At 38.6% G+C, this 23851-nt stretch overlaps 3 protein-coding genes across 9 annotated transcripts in view; 2 read left to right on the top strand and 1 right to left on the bottom strand.

Moving 5' to 3' along the window:
- Positions 1-10608, bottom strand: part of LOC126927577 (uncharacterized) — a 41596-nt gene extending 30988 nt beyond the window's left edge. Inside the window, exons 1-3 of one of the 6 annotated variants that reach the window (XR_007715650.1) lie at positions 8399-9296; positions 7764-7980; positions 7297-7645 (exon numbers count right to left, since the gene is read on the bottom strand). Coding sequence is in view for 3 of the 6 variants with exons in the window: in XM_050743634.1 (XP_050599591.1) it covers positions 7430-7645; positions 9306-9692 (603 nt within the window). In the remaining 3 variants the exon portion in view is untranslated. The other 5 variants (XR_007715652.1, XM_050743635.1, XR_007715651.1 and 2 more) reach the window with 5 other exon arrangements.
- Positions 1-23851, top strand: part of LOC126927581 (A disintegrin and metalloproteinase with thrombospondin motifs 3-like) — a 239304-nt gene that overhangs the window by 33340 nt on the left and 182113 nt on the right. The gene's annotated exons all lie outside the window — the stretch shown is intronic.
- The window catches only part of LOC126927579 (uncharacterized), a 113303-nt gene that overhangs the window by 42334 nt on the left and 47118 nt on the right, over positions 1-23851 (top strand). The window lies entirely within an intron of this gene.

Here is a 23851-nt window from a genome sequence, read left to right as displayed (position 1 = left end):
TTAAATCGAGACGAAGGCTTGACCAGCGCCTTTATCATCGCTCACGAAGTAGCACACATGTGAGTGTCCCACATGTTGGGATATCGTTGGCAAACTGAAATATTCATAACTGGCCTGGGTATTTACGCAGAGACCGTGTGCTATTTATTTATGCAAATACGTACTTTTACGAGAATAATTTGAAAAATGAAATCTCCATAGGAGAACTTATTATCTTTACCGAATATCACAACGAGTACTGTACTTTGAATCTGCCATAGATTTTTGCGTATTATGTGCGTTCTTGCATTCCTCCTTCCACCTACGATGGCTCTTAAACAAGAAACGATATCGTAACGAGAAATACAACCTAGCTGAGCGTCCACTTTGGTTCCACTAGTGTTGTCCCATACAACTTTGTGTTTGACCTCGCTATTAGGGGACTTTTTATCCAACGTTTCCTTCACCGCCTTCACTACCTTCGATTTATCGAACTTGAGACTTAAACTGGCCGTTACTAAATCTTCCGGCTTCTTCGACATCGGTTGGTGTCTCTTCGTGAACCAATTCGACGGTGCCATAAAGGTCGAAATAGCGGCTTTCGAGGATCCGCTAAGCTTACTTTTAGCTCCGTGCAATGTCGACACGTCGAAGCTATTGGAACGGAAGCTCTTCGATCGACTTCCTTTCTGTTCGGTCGTTTTTCCGGGCCAGTTTGATTTGCTATCGTCCCGCGAACTCGGCGCTTCCTCGCCGCATCGGTTGATTTCCGTCGCGGAAGACGCTAACGAGCTTAGGATCGATATCAGATCCGTATTAGAGCAGACAATGCCCGCAGCACCGGAAACGGATGCACTCGCGGCTCTTGGCAGTTCCGAGACGCGCTTTCGGAGAGAAGACGTCGGCGAAACCGACGGAGTAGGCATTTCAGAGAATCGTTGTTTCGGCTGTTGAGTGTAACGTTGAGCGGAACTGTTACCCTCCAGCGGCTGTATTTCGTACACTTCCTCCGTCGACGTCCTGTACATCCTTAAGCGCACCTGGCAAACGGATTGCTTTTATTCGAAAGACAGTTTCTTTTTTATCATAATTCGTGCGTTATGATACATGTTTCGATGATTGAGCCGTTAAGCGTGACAAAGCGATGGAATTGTTTTGCACAGAAATTCTGGTTCTAAAATTATGTTAGGGATTCTAGGGCGTAATAACATCTTGGAACGCAAAGTTATCGATGTGTCGATGAAAGTTAAGCGAGCTTTATCGAAGCACACGTTCGAGTCTTTGGGCGATTGCTAGGAATACGCGTAATGTTCTTTTCTGTGAGCTGAAAAGTTGAACGACTATAAAAGGCGTTTGTAGAGGATTTCAAAGCGGAAGAAGAAGCGATACAAATGTTTAGAATCAGAAATTATCTGTTTATATAGAGATCTGTTTGATGCAAGATCTAAAATCAATCAAATCGGATTGTATGGATTGTGTATTTGTCTGTGTTAATCCTTTGACGTCGATACCAACGATGTATATAGCGAATGGCGGTTATCAGCCAAGATTATGAGCACGTACGCAAATAGACTAGAATATTTTGCAAGAATGAAATGTCTTGGTATGGTACGCTTTAATCTATCTATCCAAGTCAAAATAAGTATAAAAATCGCGTGGCAATCAACATATCTAAAAAAAAAAAAAAAGAAAAAAAAGAGGAGAAACAGATGCTTCTGATTGTTTTTTAGTGCATTTTCATAAAATCTTCTAAATGTTTAATTCTCATAGAATAAAAGGGAGAGTATACGTTTGAATCTCAGCAGATTTTATTAATTCTTTGAAACCATAAATACAATATGAGTATTACATCAACTTTAGTTCATACATGTAACAACATATTATTCTGCATGTAGCAGTTACATTTAATGAAACATTTACTTATCCAATAAATCCATATTCTCTACTAAACGTTCGTTTATTAATAAAACTGCCATAATCGTCCACGCATTGTTCGCTTCCTTAATTATTTTTCAAAGTATAACGATAATCAATGATGCAACAGAAATATCACGTAACATCCCAACAATCTTACATGAGATTTTAGCTGTTTTTACTATACAAATTAAGTCATTATTAAAATAAGTCATTATAATAATATATATATATATATATGTCGGAGATGAAAGAACACCGGAACGTTCCCTTTGGAACTTTGGGAAGACCCCTAGTATTGAAATTTAGATTTCACCATAGCCGTATTAAGAAACTGTTGTCATTCGATCCGACTGTATTTATTTGAGATTTATGATAGTGAGGCGACAATCAGTCGCCGAACGTAGCCGCGGTCAAAGGGATGAACGTTTTGTCTAACAAAGGCATGAAGTAATTCTATAGCTCTTCTTAAAAGAAATACTTGGGACAGGGCACGACGGTAAACGTTTCAATGGTTTCTGCCCCGTGGCTCGCCACACGCAGACTTTGTCCTTCGGGTAAGATGATTGCCAGATGCCAACGCATCTTCACAGTATATGTTTAGCTGGGCGAGGACCGGCTACGAATATTAAGTTTCAATTATACAAAGTCTTTCAAATAGACAAATAGCCTGTGCCCCAACTATGGGAAGATAAGAGAAATCTATCCTTCCACGAACGACGCTTCCCGCTAGCAACTTTTCCCAAGGACAGCTAATATCTTTCTCTAACCACCAACATGGAAATTGACCAATTAACAGCAACGTCAATTTCCCACACCCTTCGAACGGAGACTTTTCTCCGCGAATCCGATGATCTCGTGCCCTTTTTTTTTTTTTTTTTTTTGCGTGGGGAGGGGAAAATGCTATTACGCGTGCCCAGTGACCCGCATCACTGGGTTATGTGGGAGTCGGTCGGTTGTCGTTGCCATACCCACTAAAAACCCCTCCTCCTTCTTCCTCCGCTTAGAGGGCAGACAACCCCGGTAAAACCTGTCGGCAGTCATCAGGGTGGTCCTTTCGTGCCCCGTTGTATCTACTTCTTCGGGCAGTTACTGCTCATGTCGTCCTCTCAGCCAGTTCAGAATACTGGACTGGTCTCCTTCTGCGGTTTTTCGTTGTTTCGTGTTCTTGCCCTCATTGCTTCACGTAGTTGTTGTTTCGCTCGTTCTCCTCCTTTCCTCTTCCCAGGCCCTCGCTGTCACCCTCCTGTGACACATGACGGTCTTGCAGAATTGCCTGAATTTATTCCAGCTCTCGTTCTTGGCGGTCAACGTGGCGATCAGATTGCCCACGTCTATCTTCCCGCCCAGAGCGTTCTCCAGCTCGATCCTTCTGTCCGTCCACTTCGGGCACGCGAAGAGGGCGTGCTCTGCATCGTCGTTCGGGTCTACACAGTCGAGACAGTTGCTGTCGCTGTCCTTGCCAATCCTTTTCCTATAGACACCGAAGCTCCCATGCCCGGTTAGCAGCTGCATGGTGTGGTGATCGATGTCGATCTTCTTTTTAGTAAATAGCAGCGCACTCGGTATTAATTTCTTTGTGATATTTTCCTTTTTGTGGTTGTTCCACTCCTTCTGCCAGTCCTCTTGGGCCTTCTTGCGAATCGCCTCCAGTTCCTCCTTCAGCTTGCAGCCGTCATCCGTGCCAATCCTGGACCCATGGATCTTGTTCCTCTCGTAGGTCTCTCCGAGCATCTTTATCTTTATGTAAATCGGGAGATTCCCGGTCAACACGCAAAGTGCCGCGTGGGAGACGGTACGGTATGCCGTCGTTGTTATGCACAGGGCCGTTCGTTGTGCTCGTTTCAGCTTTTTCCTGTTCTTATCGGTATTCGCTGCTCTAGCCCACACCGGTGCTCCGTAAGTTACGATGGACTCCCACACGTTGTAGTAGAGCCTACGAGCCAAGCTGGGCGGCCCGTTGATGTTGGGTAGAATTCCCCTAAGGGCTCCTATTAACTTGTCGGCTCTATTACACACCATCTCGATATGCGCACCGAACCTTCAACTGGAGTCGATGACGACTCCGAGATCTCGTTCCCTTAGGCACACCCATCATAGATTTCTTCGACAGCGTCACCGCGACGGAGAGCCACTCACTCTAGTGCGATCTCATCGGCAATCGACCTGTCTTTCGTATACGTAATAATTGCCCCTTGCTCTAACATACAGTGTAACTTAGACGCTAACGAAGGGTAAAGTTCGTCATCCCGTTGACCGCGGATTCGTTATTGAGCCTAGGATCATCGTCATTTGCTTCTCGAGTATCTAATTATCGCGATTACTTGTCCAATTCCATCATAGTCATATTTGCACTAGTAAATATCTCCTCTATTGCATAACGATCACGTCTAGCGCCAATAGGGATTCGTTTCACGCCCTTATCCCTAACTCTAATCTTAACGCCAACCCGACATATATATATACATACATATATATATTTTATACATACATACATATATCAATTTTTATACACACAATTATACATATTCATTTTCATTTAATATTTTCATTTAATAATTTAATAAACCTTCGTCCCGCAAAGGCAAATAAATTCACGCATAACATTTCTCTTCAGCGGCATTGTTCTAGGATTGTATTTGTTGAAAGAAGGATAGCATTAAGCGCTGGAATAAAGAATGACGAATCGTTATTCTTTAACCATCGTACTTAGACTCATATTTATTGAGCTACTTGTATTTTAATCGAAGTCTAATATCCTCCATCTGTAGGCGTAAATATTACTGCCGTTGTTAATGTCATTTTAAGTTTTACTACTGGAAAGGACATTTAAGTTTGAAGGCAGGCAAGTCTACTGTTCTTAAAGCTGACATTTAGACATCTAAGATTTTTTGTGTCTTTATTGACAAAAATATATTTGACTTTGCATATCTAAAATAAAGGATTTGCGTTATCTAAAATAAATAGATCATCTTTCTTTAGAAAATTCAATGTGGTGAAATTAGAATATGAGATAAAAGAAATACTATGCATACTTATTGTTCTTCTTAAAAATTAAAGGAATACTCATAATCCTAAAACATCCTTTCTATGTTGTACTAGATATATATACAATTAAAATGTGTAATAATGTGAATGATAAACTAGTTCGAATAATTATTTTGCTTAAACGTAAGTTAATTGAAATCAGATGAATGTTATACACGCATTATACCGTGCATTATGAACTATTGATTGATTGATGCTCATATTTAATTATTAACGAGAAAATTAGAAAAATAAGATTGAATTTAATCTGTCCTTCTTATATTTATTAAGATGAGTTCTGGGGCTTGAAACACTCGAGATTAGAAATTTTGATTAATGTTTCACATTATGACTGGACGCTTGTTGTAATATCTTTTGTACGAGATACACTATACATACACAAGATCAAAATGGAATTTCGAAACGGTCGTATCGTTCAACAAAAATCTCTTTTATCTTTGATCCTCTTCATAAAAATGCAATTCTCCTTTACAGAACATCATATAACATTTATTGTACGATATATTGTTCAATTATATTTCGAAATTTTCAGCTTCGAATCTTTGTTTAATTATACTGTAGAATTAAATATCATGCGTTATTTAAATATAAAGATAGACTAAACTTTTGTCCACATTTATTAAAGCTGTATCCACTGAGATGTTTAAATTTGCGAAATTTCATGGACTTTTATATTTAATTTTTCATCATGAATCCCGCTTTGCGATACAATACATATTAGATTTATAATATCTTAAATTTACAGTACCAATGCTGATTTCATCTGAAACTATTTGTTTGCAAATGATATCTTTCTTCGTTGGAATTACCCTTCACTTATAAATTAATAATTATTAACATTGAACAGTATTGTTAAACTTCAATAAAAATAGGATCGATAACTAAATGTTAGTTAAAGAAACTTCCTATTACAGGTATAACAAATCATATTGAATTTTGTTTAGAAAACAATAATAAAAATGGGTGTCTTTTTGTGAAAATAATTTACAGCATATCACTCGACTTATTCATATAAGAGACATTAGTTTGTTTAAATACCCTGTTGCACCCTTTTATTCATTTTCAACCCAATTTTTTCACAACATTAAAAAATATTTTAAGCCTGAAGAAAAACATGAAAAACTTCTTATTAGCATGATTTCATGCTAAACATCCTCTTAAGATATTATAAATCTTTCTTGTTTACTAAAACCAGAGCCTAACTGAAATATACGAGTATCGCAACAGGATTAATCGTAATACATGATTAAATACAAGCAATATGTAAGCTATATTTTTACTTTTTACTTCAGAAATAAATATTTCACCAGCATCGTCTTTAGCTTAAGGAAAATAAACTTGTGAAATTTAATTTAAAGCTTCGTAAAACATGGAAATGTTGCAGGATAACAAATCAGAAAAGATATATTAAATAAATCACAGTTCAGGTATCTATAACATGTGATTCTCTTAACAAATCTGTTTCATTCATCAAGCAACTGCAAAATTTCCGTAAAATCAGAAGCGGTTTCACAAATTATAGGCATTCGTAAACATGATAGATAAGAGTTAGTATCGCGGCGTTTTAGAGTATCTATGAGCGTAATATGGAAAGTAAAAAGATGTATAATAAAAATAGTTCACTTTCCAAGCTATCACTAACATTGTAACGAATTATTATACATATAACGGCTCACGAAAGTACTCGGACGCTTACAGAAACTTTCCATGAATATTTTGTTGAAGCTTTTCATGAATTTCAAGATGCATTAGGCTGTCTCAAAAGTTTCTTTCGTTTTGTTCTATTACTACAAAATAGATCATACATAAATCGATAGAATAATATAAAACAAAAAGTGTCGTGCATCTATTATTTCCTTATGAAACGAAAGAAGCTTTTGAAACAAATGTAAATAGGAATTATAAGATGCTTATTGATTACCATCGGTATTTGGACAGTTAATTATGTATTGTATAAATAAGTCACAATATTTTTAGTAGGAGCATTTTTACCCCTAATCAATCATATGTTTAAAAATACTCTTTACATTGTACATTAGTTTTTTGCTATGTGTACGTCTGCAATAAGCATCTTCTAGCTTCCATATATATATTTCCAAATTAGTCTCAATTTTTACCGGTGTAATCATGATAGACACGTCTCGTTACATTGAAGTGAAGTGAAGAAAAACACTAACACACATAATATATATTCGCAAAAATCTTCTATCTAATATTTTCGTCAACTACTGTATACACATTTATTAGATATTTGTGTGAGATTAAAATCGACAGATACGATAAAAGAATATTGTAGAGGTATAGCAATAAGAAAATACAAGGAAAGTATAGCTCGTTAATTTGAATTACACCAGATTGTCAGTCATCTATTAGGTCGTGTTAATCTCTGAATAAATTCTTAAATAAATAAGTGTTAATAAAGATAAAGATAAAGAAGTGTTAATTAAACTAGAGACACTTAACATTTATTAGCATTTGTTCTTCCCCATTACTTCTTGAATAGGTCCTTTAGGGAAGAACAGAGAGACGGTTCGCTGGATTCCGTCTGATTCCGATTTTGATTCTTGGTATTTGAAAACCAATTTGTCACTTTGCCTGACATTGGTTTGTTCGGAGATACCGAGGGCTTTCCGCTCGACCCGGAAGCCCCCGTATCGTTTCCCTTTTGCGCCGTTAACATCTTCTCAATTGCGCTACCAAATACCTACGGACAAAATTGTTCTTATAAATTTATGAATATTATGTATTTACGTATTTGAATGAAAATTTTTATGAAACGAGATTTCGCGTTAAAATACGTAATAGTAAATACGATAATTTACACGTTCTTTTTACCAAGATGAAAATGTACATGTAAATTTACTTGATGTATATGTAAATAGAAATATTTATATGTAATATTTATATGCTTGTATTTAAAATATTTTCATGCTTAAAGAATAAAGGTCATAATGTTATAAATATTTAAATCCTTGCACCTCTCCTTTATCGCGTAAGAAAGAGAAACTAAAGGTTTCACTCCAGAGAATGAGCTTCGTTCTAAAACAAATCAAATAACATATATTTAAGTATTTAACTGTTATTTAATATTCCTAATATTCAAAATAATATTTAACATTTCTATATTATTAATATAGATGAGAAGTCGATAAGATAGTTTACAATCATTAAGTACAGTATCGCAGATCCACCATCAGAGGTCAGTAATATTAAAATAAAATTCATGTTGGATTAAAAGTGTGGTTAAGTTGGGGCTAACCCCAAATTTGCAAATTTTGACCTAAGTCAAAAAGTGGCCATTTTTGCACCTCCTCGCGAACGAAAAATTCTTGTGCGACGTTTAAGAGAATTTATCAAAAAAAAAAACAAAGAATTATTAGCATTTATACGAAATGTGACATGGAAGTTGAAAAAGATGAGTGTATAGATGAAAAAATTAAGCAGAGGTCAAACTTACGCGCTACACTTGATCTTCATTTTCTTTAAATTTTGATCCAGCTGATAAATCAGTAATTAAACCAAGGGAACTAAGTTTGAAATCAAGCGAATCTGAAATACTATCAGACTGTTGCTACTGGAGAACAATAGCCATCTTGTACTTCGTACTTGCTCGATTCCAAACTCTAATCGATATACCAACAGAATTTACCAGCAAAATAATTATTCAGAGATTCTGTCGGTAAAACAATTGAAGTTTAAAATCGAACGAATCCGAATTACTGCGAGATCGTTGGTGACTATTGTTCTCGTAGCAACAAACTGATGGTACTTCAGATTCGTTTGATTTCAAACTACAATTGATTTATCAATAGAGTTGTCGAAGAATTATTTTGTCGATATCGGTGTAGAACAATAGTCAACAACGATCTCGCTGTACTTCATATTTCCTCTATTACAAACGTCGATTCATTTACCAGCAGAGCATCTGAAGAATTATTTCACATGGATCATGTAGAAAAAAAACGAACACGAAAATGGAACTGTAATAACATTTTTTATTCCTTGCTGAGAGCCGTTCTTAAACATTTTTCCCTTCGCAAGAAGATCGGAAAATAACCACTTTTGACGCTCTGTTTTCATCCCATATGAATTTTATCTTTAATATTACCGATTGATAATAATGTCACTGCGATATTGTCCGCAATGATTGCAAATTATCTTCTCCACGTTTCACCTATATCGATAATACAGAATATCAAACAACAATTATTTAATTTCACGTTGTTGTTGACTTTATTAATTTTTACGATAAAGTGCATTCTCTGGAAGAGATTTTACGATTTACGATTTTCTTTTTCATTCCCCCTTTCACCTACGATGGCTCTTAAACAAGAAACGATATCGTAACGAGAAATACAACTTACCTGAGCGTCCACTTTGGTTCCACTAGTGTTGTCCCATACGACTTTGTGTTTGACCTCGCTATTAGGGGACTTTTTACCCAACGTTTCCTTCACCGCCTTCACTACCTTCGATTTATCGAACTTGAGACTTAAACTGGCCGTTACTAAATCTTCCGGCTTCTTCGACATCGATTGGTGTCTCTTCGTGAACCAATTCGACGGTGCCATAAAGGTCGAAATAGCGGCTTTCGAGGATCCGCTAAGCTTACTTTTAGCTCCGTGCAATGTCGACACGTCGAAGCTGTTGGAACGGAAGCTCTTCAATCGACTTCCTTTCTGTTCGGTCGTTTTTCCGGGCCAGTTTGAAGAAATTCCCTTCAGATCTCCGGTTACCGTTATCCACTTCATATATAGAGTTTGAAATCTTTCTCAAAATTTTGAAAGGTCCTTTCCTAATTTCTTCCAGCTTACTTCTATTCATTCTGTTTCCGTTGTGGGTGAAGACCGTATCACCAATTTTAAACTCGTGTTCTCGTCTTTTTTTGTCATATTTTTGTTTGTTGATTTCGAAATTTCTTGCTGAGTTTTTAAATGCTTCTTCTCTGTCTCTTTTTAAGTTTATCTTCTTCTCTGTTATTCCCTTAGGGATGATTTCGATCATTTTCCCATACAGTAAGTGATTTGGGGCAAATCCCGTTACACTGTGTCTGGTGTGATTGTATTCTTCTACGCTTTTTTCTGCGATCTTTGTCCAGTTTCTTTTTTTTTTCGAATTGATCTTGCATCTGATTCTGTTTACTAATGTTTGATTTACCCTCTCGTTTAGTCCATTGGAGGATGGACAGTCTGTCGAGGTGAAAATTAATTTAATGTTTTTCTCTCTCGCGTACTCTTGAATTTCCTTGGATGTCATCGCTGGGTATCGGTCTGCAAGGATAATTTTTATGGAGTCAGTTTCTCCTGTCGAGTTTATAAGTTTTATGATATCTTCCGCGCGTTGTGTTTTCGATGTGGACATAAAAACAGCCCTTGAAAAGTGATTTATGAGTATATGCATATACTTCTTTGGTGAGTTGTTGTTGGAAAAACCTCGGACCGTATCGAATGACATTATTTCAAACGGTTTCCTCGCTGGTCCTAGTCTCCACATAAGCCCGATCGGTCTTCTCGTTCTGCTTTTATTCCTAATGCAGGTTTCGCATTGTTTGCAGAATTTGTCGACAATTCGGTCCATATTTTTGAAATAATAAAAGGGTCGGATTTTTTTCAATATGTGATTCCTTCCAACATGGCCAAAGAAATCATGCACCGTCTTTATGATATGCTCGCCTAAACTAAACTCTTGTGAGACGAATATACGTTGGCGTCCTTTAATATTTTTAAAAAAAATCTCTGATTTTTTTATAAGGTCTTTCGTATTTTTAATATCTTCTCTGTTTTCTTTCTGATCTCGGATTATGTCTTGTTTTTTTATAATATTCGCTACTTTCAAAACCTCTTCTTCGTTCTCAAAACTTTCTAAGACGGGGTTCCTGGATAGCGCGACTGCCTCTATGTTGTGTTTTCCTGGTGAGTAGATGATTTTGAAGTCGTACTGCGATAAGTAGTGCATCAGGTCTCCTAAAGTTTCATCGGTTCTTGCTTTGATTCTCATTGATTCCAACGGTTTATGGTCTGAAAGGACAGTGAAGTATCTACCGATTAACCAATGCTGCCAGTACTGAATCGCCTCTTTGACCAGAATTAATGTCGAATTAATGTCAAACGTTGAGAAGAAATGGCAATTTCCCGCTTTGACTATGATATCTTCAATTCTTGGGAATGGTTGTGGTTCCGGAACTACAATTTTGTTTATCTCTCTGAAATCAATACATAGTCTATCTCTACGATTCGACTCTTTTTTAAAGGCTAGTGTCACTGGTGCTGCAAATGGTGAACTTGATTCCTCTATGAGATCGTGTTCTAGTAGTTTCGTAATCTGGAGTTCTATTTCTCTCTGATCTGGAATGCTACATCTGTATGGTTTCTTTGATATGTATTTATTTTCGATTAGCTTAATAGAAGCTTCTTGTGATTTCCTGGTTCCCACATTGTGTTTAGCAAATACATCTCTCTATAAGTTGGCTTACCTCTATTTTTTGTAGGTTATTTAGGTGTTCTAGGTTGTCCATAGGCTTACCCGTCTCCTTGTGTTCGGTAACGTTTACCTTTCTTCTCTGGTTATTTCTTCTTTCTTCTTTTCTATTAAATATTACTTCCTCTTTGTCGTCTACTTTTTGGCTAACCCTCAAATTCTCGTCTTGTCTTAGTTTGAATTCCCTTATGGCGTCCAGCCCTAAGATGAGATCATATGTGAAGTTATTATTGCGTACTATATACACATCTATCTCTTTCTCTATCTTGTTTATCCTCATTTTTAGTCTTGCCCGGCTACTCGTGAAGTCTTCCCCATTGATGGTTTTGAACATGCTCTTGTCTTCTTTTATCTGATCAATGATCTTTTGATCGATAAAACTTGCATTCGCTCCCGTAGACACCTTTAATCTCTTTTTGATCGTTGACTTTAACTCGCAGTTTTATCAATGGTTCGTACTTCTCCGGGCATTTTAGTGTTTTTCTTCCTTCCCATCCGATGTTCCTGCTATTTCATTTTCTGATGTGAGCGCCTCCAGTGAATTTATTTGTTTGGGTTTGGATTTGAAGGAACTGAGAAAGCTACAAACTGGATATCAGTGTATGAAGAGGAATGCAAAAAATACAAAATAAAAAGCGATGAGGAAAAAGTCAAAGGTTTGAGAAAGTACCTAGGAAAAACAGCAAAAACGAGGTACCAAACAAATCTACTGAAATCTGGAGGACACAACTGGGAACTTTGGTTTCGGAAACAAACACTCCACGATAGAGCAAATGTACAGGCTTATAAACGAAATAATAGTAGCACTAGAAAACAAGGAATACTGCACAGCCCTCTTTATAGACATAGGGAAAGCATTCGATAAAATTAACCATGAAAGTCTACTACAAACAATTAGGAAATAATTCCCGGAGCAAATACACCAATTAATAAAATCCTATCTAAGCAGCAGAACCTTCGTAATAAAAATCAAGGACACACATTCTCAAGTTAAAGACATCAAGGCCGGGGTACCACAAGGAAGCGTCCTAGGCCCAATACTATACACATTATACACGGCGAACATACCAACAACTACCAACAGCACAGTATTGACATTCGCGGACGACACAGCTATACTAGTCAGGCATACTAACCCAGAAACGGCAGTCAAAATACTACAAGAACATATCATAAAAATAGAAAATTGGCTACAAGAAAAACAAATAAAAGCGAACCCCAATAAATGCAACCATATTACATTCACGCTACGAAAAAAGATACCACCAAACATCCTATTGAACGGCACGCATATAACGCAAACAAAGCATGTCAAATACCTAGGACTCCACTTAGATACACAACTCACATGGAAACTACACATCAAATCAATAGTAGAAAAAATACAGAAAACAAGGAGCAAATGCATTGGCTAACAAGCCGAAAATCCAAACTAAACATAGAAAATAAATTAAAAATATATAAAACGATCATAAAACCAATTTGGACGTAAGGAATACCATTATGGGAGACGGCAGCAATGAGCCATATAAACAAAATAGAGGTAATACAGGCTAAAATCCTCAGAACAATAGTAAACGGACCTTGGTACGTCAGAAACGAAGATATACGGAGGGACCTGGGAATGCCAACGGTCAAGGAAGAAATTAGCAGATACTCCGAGAAATACAAATCAAGAATAGCAACACACCCAAACCGGCTAGCTGCGGAAACATACAAAACCATAAACATGGACAGAAGACTAAAAAGGAAGCACCCAGCAGACCTTATAAAGGACATAACCTAACAAACACGAGGATGGTACCCCGCTGGGGGTAGCCACCAACATGCTAATTTAACCGTTAAAAAATTCCACCAAATGTCCAAATTGGACAAATTGTGAATTTTAATAAATAAATTAAAAAAAAACTGTACGCGTTAACAAAATAGTTCCAACTTACTTGAAAATAGTTGCTTGATTCAAGCAACTGTACGCGTTAACAAAATAGTTTCAAGTAACTTGAAAATAGTTGCTTGATTCAGGTAACTTGACCAATCTGAATCATCATAAAAACTTGGAAGGATATTTCAAGCAAAATTACAGATTCACATTGGTAAAATAATAGGTTCACATTGACAAAATGGTTTCGAATTGCTTGAATTCAAATCGTTTGACGAAGCAACATGACTAATCTGAATAGTTTAATTGTCATCTTTATCCAAGACTCGCATAGTCAATCGAGCCATTCGGAAATCACATTGACCAACTCCAAAATTGAAAAGTAGAGAAAAGTAATTACAAGTATCGCAAGTGGTGAGACAATATGCGATAAAAATGAAAAGATGAGCGTGGCATTAAGCTCTAAGGAACTAGAGGTTTTGTGAGAATCAATCGTGTACTTGGACGATGAAATTGCGAAATTGTGAGATTGTCCAAAGATGAAGTTGGTCAATTTGACTTTCGCCAGGCTCGATCGTCACTACGACAGTTCTCGCGTATCGAAACTATCTTGATGTTTGTGTGGACAGGTGAGACGAATGAGCGATCGTGGCGGAGAAGGATCGGGACATTCGGTCGTTACGATGGAAGCAGAGCTACCGACTTTGTTTCGCCGTCGCGAATCAGTCGCCTGTTTTCCTTTTGGAGGCGTGACTAGAATATTACCAACTCGGCGAGACCCAGCGTCCAGAATGTCCGCACCACCGAGCGGTAGAAGAAATACGCACTATCTTCGGTTGGACATTATGGACGACATCGCATACCTAAGAGCGAGGGAGGTAAGGATCTTTCGTTTATTTTTGTTGAAGTGATCACCACTTCTAGGAAAACTCCACATCTGGTCTTTTTAGCTTTCTCAAGCGCTGAAGCCATCGACAGCATATAGACAAAGGAATAGCAGGGAGGCAGACCCAATACGGTAGACAGGCGACTCTATGAACGTTCTAAGAGAACGGATCTCCTTCGGCGTAAATGGCGCTCCTGATCGGCGAACGGCTGCAATATCCTAAATCTTTCTTTTCGACGGTTTCCTCGTCGATCGAAAGAAACTATTCGTCGAAGTGGACTATCTGTGGCTGATCTATTACGGTAGAAAGTGAAAAAGAATAAACGAAAGATCCTTACCTCCCTCGCTCTTAGGTATGCGATGTCGTCCATAATGTCCAACCGAAGATAGTGCGTATTTCTTCTACCGCTCGGTGGTGCGGACATTCTGGACGCTGGGTCTCGCCGAGTTGGTAATATTCTAGTCACGCCTCCAAAAGGAAAACAGGCGACTGATTCGCGACGGCGAAACAAAGTCGGTAGCTCTGCTTCCATCGTAACGACCGAATGTCCCGATCCTTCTCCGCCACGATCGCTCATTCGTCTCACCTGTCCACACAAACATCAAGATAGTTTCGATACGCGAGAACTGTCGTAGTGACGATCGAGCCTGGCGAAAGTCAAATTGACCAACTTCATCTTTGGACAATCTCACAATTTCGCAATTTCATCGTCCAAGTACACGATTGATTCTCACAAAACCTCTAGTTCCTTAGAGCTTAATGCCACGCTCATCTTTTCATTTTTATCGCATATTGTCTCACCACTTGCGATACTTGTAATTACTTTTCTCTACTTTTCAATTTTGGAGTTGGTCAATGTGATTTCCGAATGGCTCGATTGACTATGCGAGTCTTGGATAAAGATGACAATTAAACTATTCAGATTAGTCATGTTGCTTCGTCAAACGATTTGAATTCAAGCAATTCGAAACCATTTTGTCAATGTGAACCTATTATTTTACCAATGTGAATCTGTAATTTTGCTTGAAATATCCTTCCAAGTTTTTATGATGATTCAGATTGGTCAAGTTACCTGAATCAAGCAACTATTTTCAAGTTACTTGAAACTATTTTGTTAACGCGTACAGTTGCTTGAATCAAGCAACTATTTTCAAGTAAGTTGGAACTATTTTGTTAACGCGTACAGTTTTTTTTTAATTTATTTATTAAAATTCACAATTTGTCCAATTTGGACATTTGGTGGAATTTTTTAACGGTTAAATTAGCATGTTGGTGGCTACCCCCAGCGGGGTACCATCCTCGTGTTTGTTAGGTTATGTCCTTTATAAGGTCTGCTGGGTGCTTCCTTTTTAGTCTTCTGTCCATGTTTATGGTTTTGTATGTTTCCGCAGCTAGCCGGTTTGGGTGTGTTGCTATTCTTGATTTGTATTTCTCGGAGTATCTGCTAATTTCTTCCTTGACCGTTGGCATTCCCAGGTCCCTCCGTATATCTTCGTTTCTGACGTACCAAGGTCCGTTTACTATTGTTCTGAGGATTTTAGCCTGTATTACCTCTATTTTGTTTATATGGCTCATTGCTGCCGTCCCCCATAATGGTATTCCTTACGTCCAAATTGGTTTTATGATCGTTTTATATATTTTTAATTTATTTTCTATGTTTAGTTTGGATTTTCGGCTTGTTAGCCAATGCATTTGTCTCCTTGTTTTCTGTATTTTTTCTACTATTGATTTGATGTGTAGTTTCCATGTGAGTTGTGTATCTAAGTGGAGTCCTAGGTATTTGACATGCTTTGTTTGCGTTATATGCGTGCCGTTCAATAGGATGTTTGGTGGTATCTTTTTTCGTAGCGTGAATGTAATATGGTTGCATTTATTGGGGTTCGCTTTTATTTGTTTTTCTTGTAGCCAATTTTCTATTTTTATGATATGTTCTTGTAGTATTTTGACTGCCGTTTCTGGGTTAGTATGCCTGACTAGTATAGCTGTGTCGTCCGCGAATGTCAATACTGTGCTGTTGGTAGTTGTTGGTATGTTCGCCGTGTATAATGTGTATAGTATTGGGCCTAGGACGCTTCCTTGTGGTACCCCGGCCTTGATGTCTTTAACTTGAGAATGTGTGTCCTTGATTTTTATTACGAAGGTTCTGCTGCTTAGATAGGATTTTATTAATTGGTGTATTTGCTCCGGGAATTATTTCCTAATTGTTTGTAGTAGACTTTCATGGTTAATTTTATCGAATGCTTTCCCTATGTCTATAAAGAGGGCTGTGCAGTATTCCTTGTTTTCTAGTGCTACTATTATTTCGTTTATAAGCCTGTACATTTGCTCTATCGTGGAGTGTTTGTTTCCGAAACCAAAGTTCCCAGTTGTGTCCTCCAGATTTCAGTAGATTTGTTTGGTACCTCCTTATTGCTGTTTTTCCTAGGTACTTTCTCAAACCTTTGACTTTTTCCTCATCGCTTTTTATTTTGTATTTTTTGCATTCCTCTTCATACTCTGATATCCAGTTTGTAGCTTTCTCAGTTCCTTCAAATCGTTCTATATTAAAGTTTATTTCCTCTATTTCCCTCTTATCTCGTCTTTGAAGGGACTCTAGAAGTTTTTCCATGTTCAGGTTGAGTTTCTCAGCAGTTCGTTCGTGAGTGCCGAGGCGTGCAGACGTGCCCGGCAAAGTCCACAAAGCAGCAAGTGACCATCCAGTTGCTGCTGAGTGCCGAGACGTGCAGACGTGTGTCCAGTGCCCTGTGAAGTTCACAAAACTCCACGTGACGCCCATCTGTCGAAAGCGAATCCAACTAACCTAGCCAGGGGTTAACAGCCTCTCGACTAGTTCTTTCACACTGAATTAACTAGCTCGATGATGGCTCTATCATTCCCAACAGGCTCCCCGGAGCTAAATTATAACACCGCCATTTTTCCTCCCCCGTGGCAAGAGGGCAACACATCTATCCTGGTAAACGACCATCACACGAAAAAACGAAAGCTCGAACCAACCAAGACAAATGTAAACAAGAGTCAAACTAAACCATCAGCCAGCCAGGTGACCACCTACAATAGATTTTCAATACTGGAGTCCACGGAAGACTCCATGATTACAACCGAAAAGGTAAATAATCTCCATACTCAAAGAATTCCCCCTCCCCCACCGATATTCATTAACGACGTAATCGACATACAGTCAATGATTAAGACTATCGAAAAAGACATCAGCAAAGAGGACTACAAGTTAAAGATTAACAACAACCACGTGAAAATACTGCCGACCCACCCAAACGCCTATAGAAAGTTAACCAAGCTATTAAAAACGTTAAACGCTAAATTCCACACATACCAGCTCAAACAAGAAAGACCATTTCGAGTGGTGCTACGCAACATCCACCACTCAGTCGATCTAGACGAACTAAAGTGCGAACTGTTAAATCACGGCCACGAAGTAACTAACATCAGCAACATTAGGCATAGAATCACAAAAAACCCACTATCCTTATTTTTTATAGACTTAAAACAAAAAACAAACAACAAAGAAATCTACAACATCAATCGGCTGATGAACTCCATAGTTAAGTTCGAGCCACCTCTTGTAAAGAAAGAAATAATACAATGCAAAAGGTGCCAAAGGTACGGCCACACGCAGAAATACTGCAATCACAACTTCCGGTGCGTAAAATGTGCAGGTAATCACCGCACTGACCAATGCACTAAATCCCCGGAAACCCCCGCCAAGTGTATCCACTGTCAAGGAGAGCATCCTGCGAACTACAAAGGATGCTCAGCCTACAAAACACTACATAATATAAAGTATCCAAAACTGAGACCCAAGGACATAACCATACAAGAACCTAAACCCCAAAAACTCACCACACCAACAGTATCCTATGCGCAGGCAACGCAAGGAAACGTAAACAACTCGAAAACACACAGTGTACACACAGAAAATAGAATTCCCACCCCACAAAGCACAGACAACTTTACCAGACTCGAAAAACTTATCGAGAAGCAAACTGAGCAAATTAACAACTTGCTGTCACTACTCACACTCTTCATGGACAAATTCATACGCACAGAAGCAAAATAAAACCAATGCGAATAGCTCTGTGGAACGCCAACGGTCTAGCTCAGCACAAATCTGAACTAGAACTATTCTTAAAACAACAGCAAATCGATGTGATGCTCATATGCGAAACCCACTTCACCGACAAAAACTACCTCAAAATATACGTCTACAACTTCTACCACACCCAACACCCCAGCGGAAAGGCCCACGGCGGCACCGAAATCATAATCAAATCAAACATCAAGCACTACGAACTTCAACCATTCCAGAAAGACTACCTCCAAGCAACAAACGTAGCAATAGAAGACTGTCATGGTACAATCACCACTTCAGCTGTATACTGCCCTCCCAGACACTCCATCGCCAAAGAAGACTTTGACCACTTCCTGGACACCCTGGGCAACAGATACATAGCCGGAGGAGACTACAACGCTAAACACACCCAATGGGGTAGCAGACTGGTTACAGTAAGAGGCAAAAACCTCCTCAACAGCATAATAACCAACAACCTCAACTACCTTACCACATACGAACCCACACACTGGCCCACCGACACAAACAAAATACCCGATCTCCTTGATTTCTTCATAACTAAAAATATCTCGTCAAGACACGTCCAAATCAATTCCTCGGCTGATCTCTCCTCTGATCATTCCCTCGTGATAGTAACAGTCAGTTCAACTATCATCGAGAATACACCTAATGGCTCCATTCATAACCAACACACCAACTGGCAGCTCTTTAGAGAAGTCTTTACCCACACAACTTCAGCCTCATCCTCACTAAAAACCAATGATGAAATCGAAGCAGCCACGGAATACCTAAATGCGAGCATAATAAACGCTATCCGCGTCTCCACACCGGCAAATACGAGAACGGAATGTAGCATTAACTTGGTACATAAAATCCCACCCCACTTTGTCTCCAGCATATTGCTTGTACGGTTCTGCAACCATGTAACATTTGCCCCTAATGCGATACAAGTATGAGAGGAGCTTCGGTATGTTGCAGCCTAAGTATCGTGAATTACGAGCGCAATAAAAATGTTACACAAGGTACAATTGCTACAACAAGGAAAACAACGTTCCGATTTGTTTAATTCTTTTAATTCGAATCACGAAAAAAGCACATTGTTACGTCGCCTAAACATCTGCATGCCAGCCCTCGCGACCGGACAGCCAGCGGCCTGCGTAACGTCACTCCGACCCTCAATAAACCTAAGGACCCAATATATTCTTTCGCTGTCACTGTATTGTATCAACAGGCGTCTTCAGTCAACCCCTTTGTCCTGAAGAATTTCTTAAGCCAAAAAATATTTGTCGAAGCACATCTGGTTTTTAGAGAGGTCCTTGGGTTTATCAGGCGCGCTGAAAAAATACGGAGAAAGCAAACACGCACCCATCGGGAAGAATCGAATAGCTAGCTAATAAATCAGTCAGGTTTTTCCATGAACAAGGTCTCCTATCAACCACGATGGTAGGAGGCCTTCTACCCATCCCTTCAAGCATCAGCGTAGGGCATAACCAATCGACATCGCGGATCATTACCCTCACTTTTCTTAACGAAAAGTGTGAACAACGAATCCGCGTTCGTCATGCAAAAGGGCACACCCACACTGAACTTTCTTCCATCTCAACGCAAGAGCGACCAATTAGTCAAAATTCTAACGCCTAACGTCTAACTCTGAACAGAACGCCAATTCAAGTCGATCCGCGACATTGCCAAACATTCGCTTATTCTATTAAGTATCATATCGTGCTACGTCCACCAAGAGACTAAGTTCAATTGTAAGAGCCTTGCTCTATATTGTATACATCTACATTATCTGCGTGCGATAAAGTTGTTAATTGTTTATCTCTTTTCAATCGTGTAGACTAATTGTTGGAAATATACATTATTATAATTCTGTGACTCTCAGTGTTATACCGCATCAACCACCCCGATTATCCTAACCGAAATACGGGGATCGAACTATTCGTGGTGTCGATTATTCTAATCGTAACGGGAATTTACGACTCTCGTTGACGCGTATTCTAACGACCGCGTCTCCCCGCGATAGCTCGAAATTTACACACATGTTCATTCAAAATGATAGTAATCCGTGTTATGAAAGAAGCAAGGACGAGCATATAAATTGATTTGAATTTTTCAAAATATTTGTTCAGATGGCGAATCGAAGAGATGAAAGGCGAATCGAAAGTTGAAAGATTTCGGAATAAATTATTCTTTTAACGTTCTGTACGTGTGCGAATCTTCGAAAGATGTTCCAATTTCCGTTGCTCTAAACCCAGATAAAGAAAGCTTGAAAAATAAACCTCTACCTTGTTCATCGCAAAAACTCAAGTCGTTTGATCTGACCTTACGAAGAAATTATTCAATTGCGAAGGATGTTGCGATAGTATTGCCGTTCACTGTACATGACCATTCTATGGCAAATCGATCATTCTTTCGCGTCGCGATGTCAGGGATTCTTTTTTTTTCCAACTTGCCAACTCGAGAAAGCGAAAAAACTTTCGACAGATCTAACTCACGAAGATGGAAGAGATCGATTTACGTAAATGGAAAGATGCGTAGCTATCTTTAAATAAATAAAAAACTTACATATTATTTAAACGAAAAAGGTCGTTTCAACAAAGATCCATTTTGAGACCAAAACAAAGATCCAAAATTTCTCCCTATCGCGCTCTCTTTTCTCTCATCTTTACACACTCATTGTGTAATATCATGGTCATATAGCAGTTTCAACAATGTTTCGACCATGTAACGAGCTATCCTAATCACATCGAACTACCACGGAAAATGCAGTCGAACAAGCAGACTAACGCCAATGATTCATAGACTCGTGGCAAACGAAAATTAATCGCTGCGAGTCTTTTTCCTGTCGTTGCTATATACTATGTATGTATGTATGTATGTATGTATATATGTACGTACATTTATATATGTAGCTTGCTCCGGACATACAGACTAACAGATAATAACCGAAGAGAAATATCCAGGCTGTGTCACACGACAAAAGCCACTAGCATGATTTAGGATGCCACCAGTGATAAAGGATATGCATCTATTATTTATAGTGATAAAAATTCTATTACTTTCTTCTCACAGTACTGTGTCTAACTAGACTGTGAATATTTATTGCGCGCTCATATTTCCACGAAAATAATTAAGAGAGACACTTGAACCGGAAGTTGCCGTTATTTGTTAAATATTATATTAGATCGTGGCAAAAGTTTCTTTCGTTCTATAAGGAAATCATAGACGCGCAACATTTTTCTGTTTTCTATTATTTTATCGAATTACGTACGATCCATTTTGTCCTATTAAGATGAAGATCGCATTGTTTGACTGAATTTTCGTGTTTGTATAAAGATGCGTTGTCGTAAAAGATATGTTTGTAAAACAAAGACGATTAGGGGACAACCTGCTGGTGTTACAAGCAACAGGTACTACGATATACATATTCCAACGAAAATAAATAAAAACGCGCTTCATTAACCAGGCACACGTCAACGCGTAAATTCAACAAATTGTGGAACTTTGAAATTGCACGCAGACAATACGTGGATGCGTATGGCGCAATTTTTATTTTCTGCCACAATTCACCCTCGGAGAGTGAAATCTACCTCTGACAATTTCCCGCTATTGCTGTAACATTGACGGATACTTTTATCGAACGATAGGCGCTGATCGAAAGATGTAACTCTCGTCCGAAAAGTTTCTTTCTATGTATACTTGTGGCTTGAAAGCTATAACGGAAAATCGGAAAGTAGGCCGATTCTCGGAGGTGAATTTCATCCCCTTAGAGCAACTTTGGACAGCGAAAGAATGTCCTGTACGCGTCTCGGAAGTTTCATAATCTTTCGAAACTTGTCTTGTAAGTAGAAAATTTGCTTATATCTGTTTTGAATATTTTATACGCTTCTGCATTATTTCGTACACTCTGTGTACTCGTTTTCGAATTTCTCATAAACGCAGAGAAAACGTACGCGACGACTGTTCTATGCATCTCGTTTTTTGAAAATGAACGATAATCGCAAGAACTTGTAACGTTGAAGAACGAGCCACTGACTGTCGTCGTTGATCTTTCAGATTATCCTCGCTTTTATTTAATTACAGCTAAGTGGAAAACATCGGTAGCGAACACAACGTCGTCGATATCCCGTACAATACGTCGTGTTACGATATTACGATGAACATCATTTGTCAGCATCGGTTTCCCGTTGCCTTCGGCTTGCGATCTGATCTTTACAATTCTTGCGAATACGCCTTTCAACGACGCTTTAAACTCGTGGCCGTTTTCCAGGACAACGCACACCGCGCCCGATAGAAATATCGAAAGCGAAAGCTTTCTCTTGTTGGCGGATAAATGCCCGTGAAAGCTCCGGATCGATAAGGGACACGGTATGTTAAATTCTTTTTCTTCGAAACAGGTCTGATGCAGCTTTCGATATCTCGGAGAAGCGATTCACGCGATAATCGTTTCCCTTTGCGACGATTCTGTGAAAAGCTTCACACGCTTTTCCGCTACACACGACAGATCGTCACTCTTTCTATCGAATAATCCAAGCCGAATCCAAGTTCGACAAGACCAATTCCGCAAAATTCCTGTCTCTCGCTATTCCTCGTGTAGAAGATTTACTAAGTTGAAATTTCACAGATCGTAGCTGCTAAGCTACTCGTAAGTTACTCGCAAATCCTTTCGTAACTTGTATCTCGTCCTTGCATCGTGTTTCTGCATATTCTTCCCAATAAATTCTAATTAAACCGCGGATCCTTATTTGGAGAATGTAAAAAGGTAGAATCTCGGTTGAAAATTGCCTTACCAACCAATTGCTGTAGAAAACGCTACTTTATATATTTTATATATTTTTTCGTGTTCCATTTCGAATTTCCTATGAATGGAATTCAGGAATCCTAGGAATGGAATAAATGGAGTATTAAAATCTTTCCGTTTAATTACAAGGTGGTCACAAAGCGAAAAGGTCAATGAAAATATTCTTGTCGCGCTTTTTCTCCTCTGCGATCTTCCGAGACGTTAAGAAAATCGAAATTGTAGGATTTTAAAAACGAACGTAAGACTTTGACGTTATTGAGAAAAATATTTTGACGTGAAACGATATCGCGATAAAGCCCGCTTAAGCTCGGTATTATCTTCGACGTAGAATAAACTTCTGCCCTTTTTTTAACTCGTCGAAGTTGCCTTAAGTTGTTTTAGCTGTCATCCTGCGCTACTTTCACTATCACTAAAAATTTCTCTCAGAAATTCCAACGAGAAGCAAAATTAAATAAATCTGCGTGCATAGTAATTGCGTTTTGTTATCACGACAAGAATCGCGTTAGTAGGAACGTAGTTTCAGCTTTTTTATTCGCCGCCAAAACGTTCATTTTTGATACTGTCAGTTTCGTTTGGATAGAAAAAGGGAAAAAAGAAAGGGAGATAATTCGGACGTCTTACTCGGCAACTTTGCCTTCTTAATTAGCAGCGAGTCAACGACTTGTACGAAATTCTCCACATTAGTCGGCGGCAGCTAATCGCGACAAATGGCGTGCAACGATGTGCAACTAGTCGTACAGCTGCGAAAAAGGCTATTCAGCTTGTTCGAGCAGGTT

Source organism: Bombus affinis, unplaced genomic scaffold (assembly GCF_024516045.1).
Source record: "Bombus affinis isolate iyBomAffi1 unplaced genomic scaffold, iyBomAffi1.2 ctg00000160.1, whole genome shotgun sequence".
NCBI lineage: Eukaryota > Metazoa > Arthropoda > Insecta > Hymenoptera > Apidae > Bombus > Bombus affinis.
The sequence above is the reverse complement of the archived record's forward strand: the minus strand, read 5'-3'. Positions and strand labels throughout refer to the sequence as shown.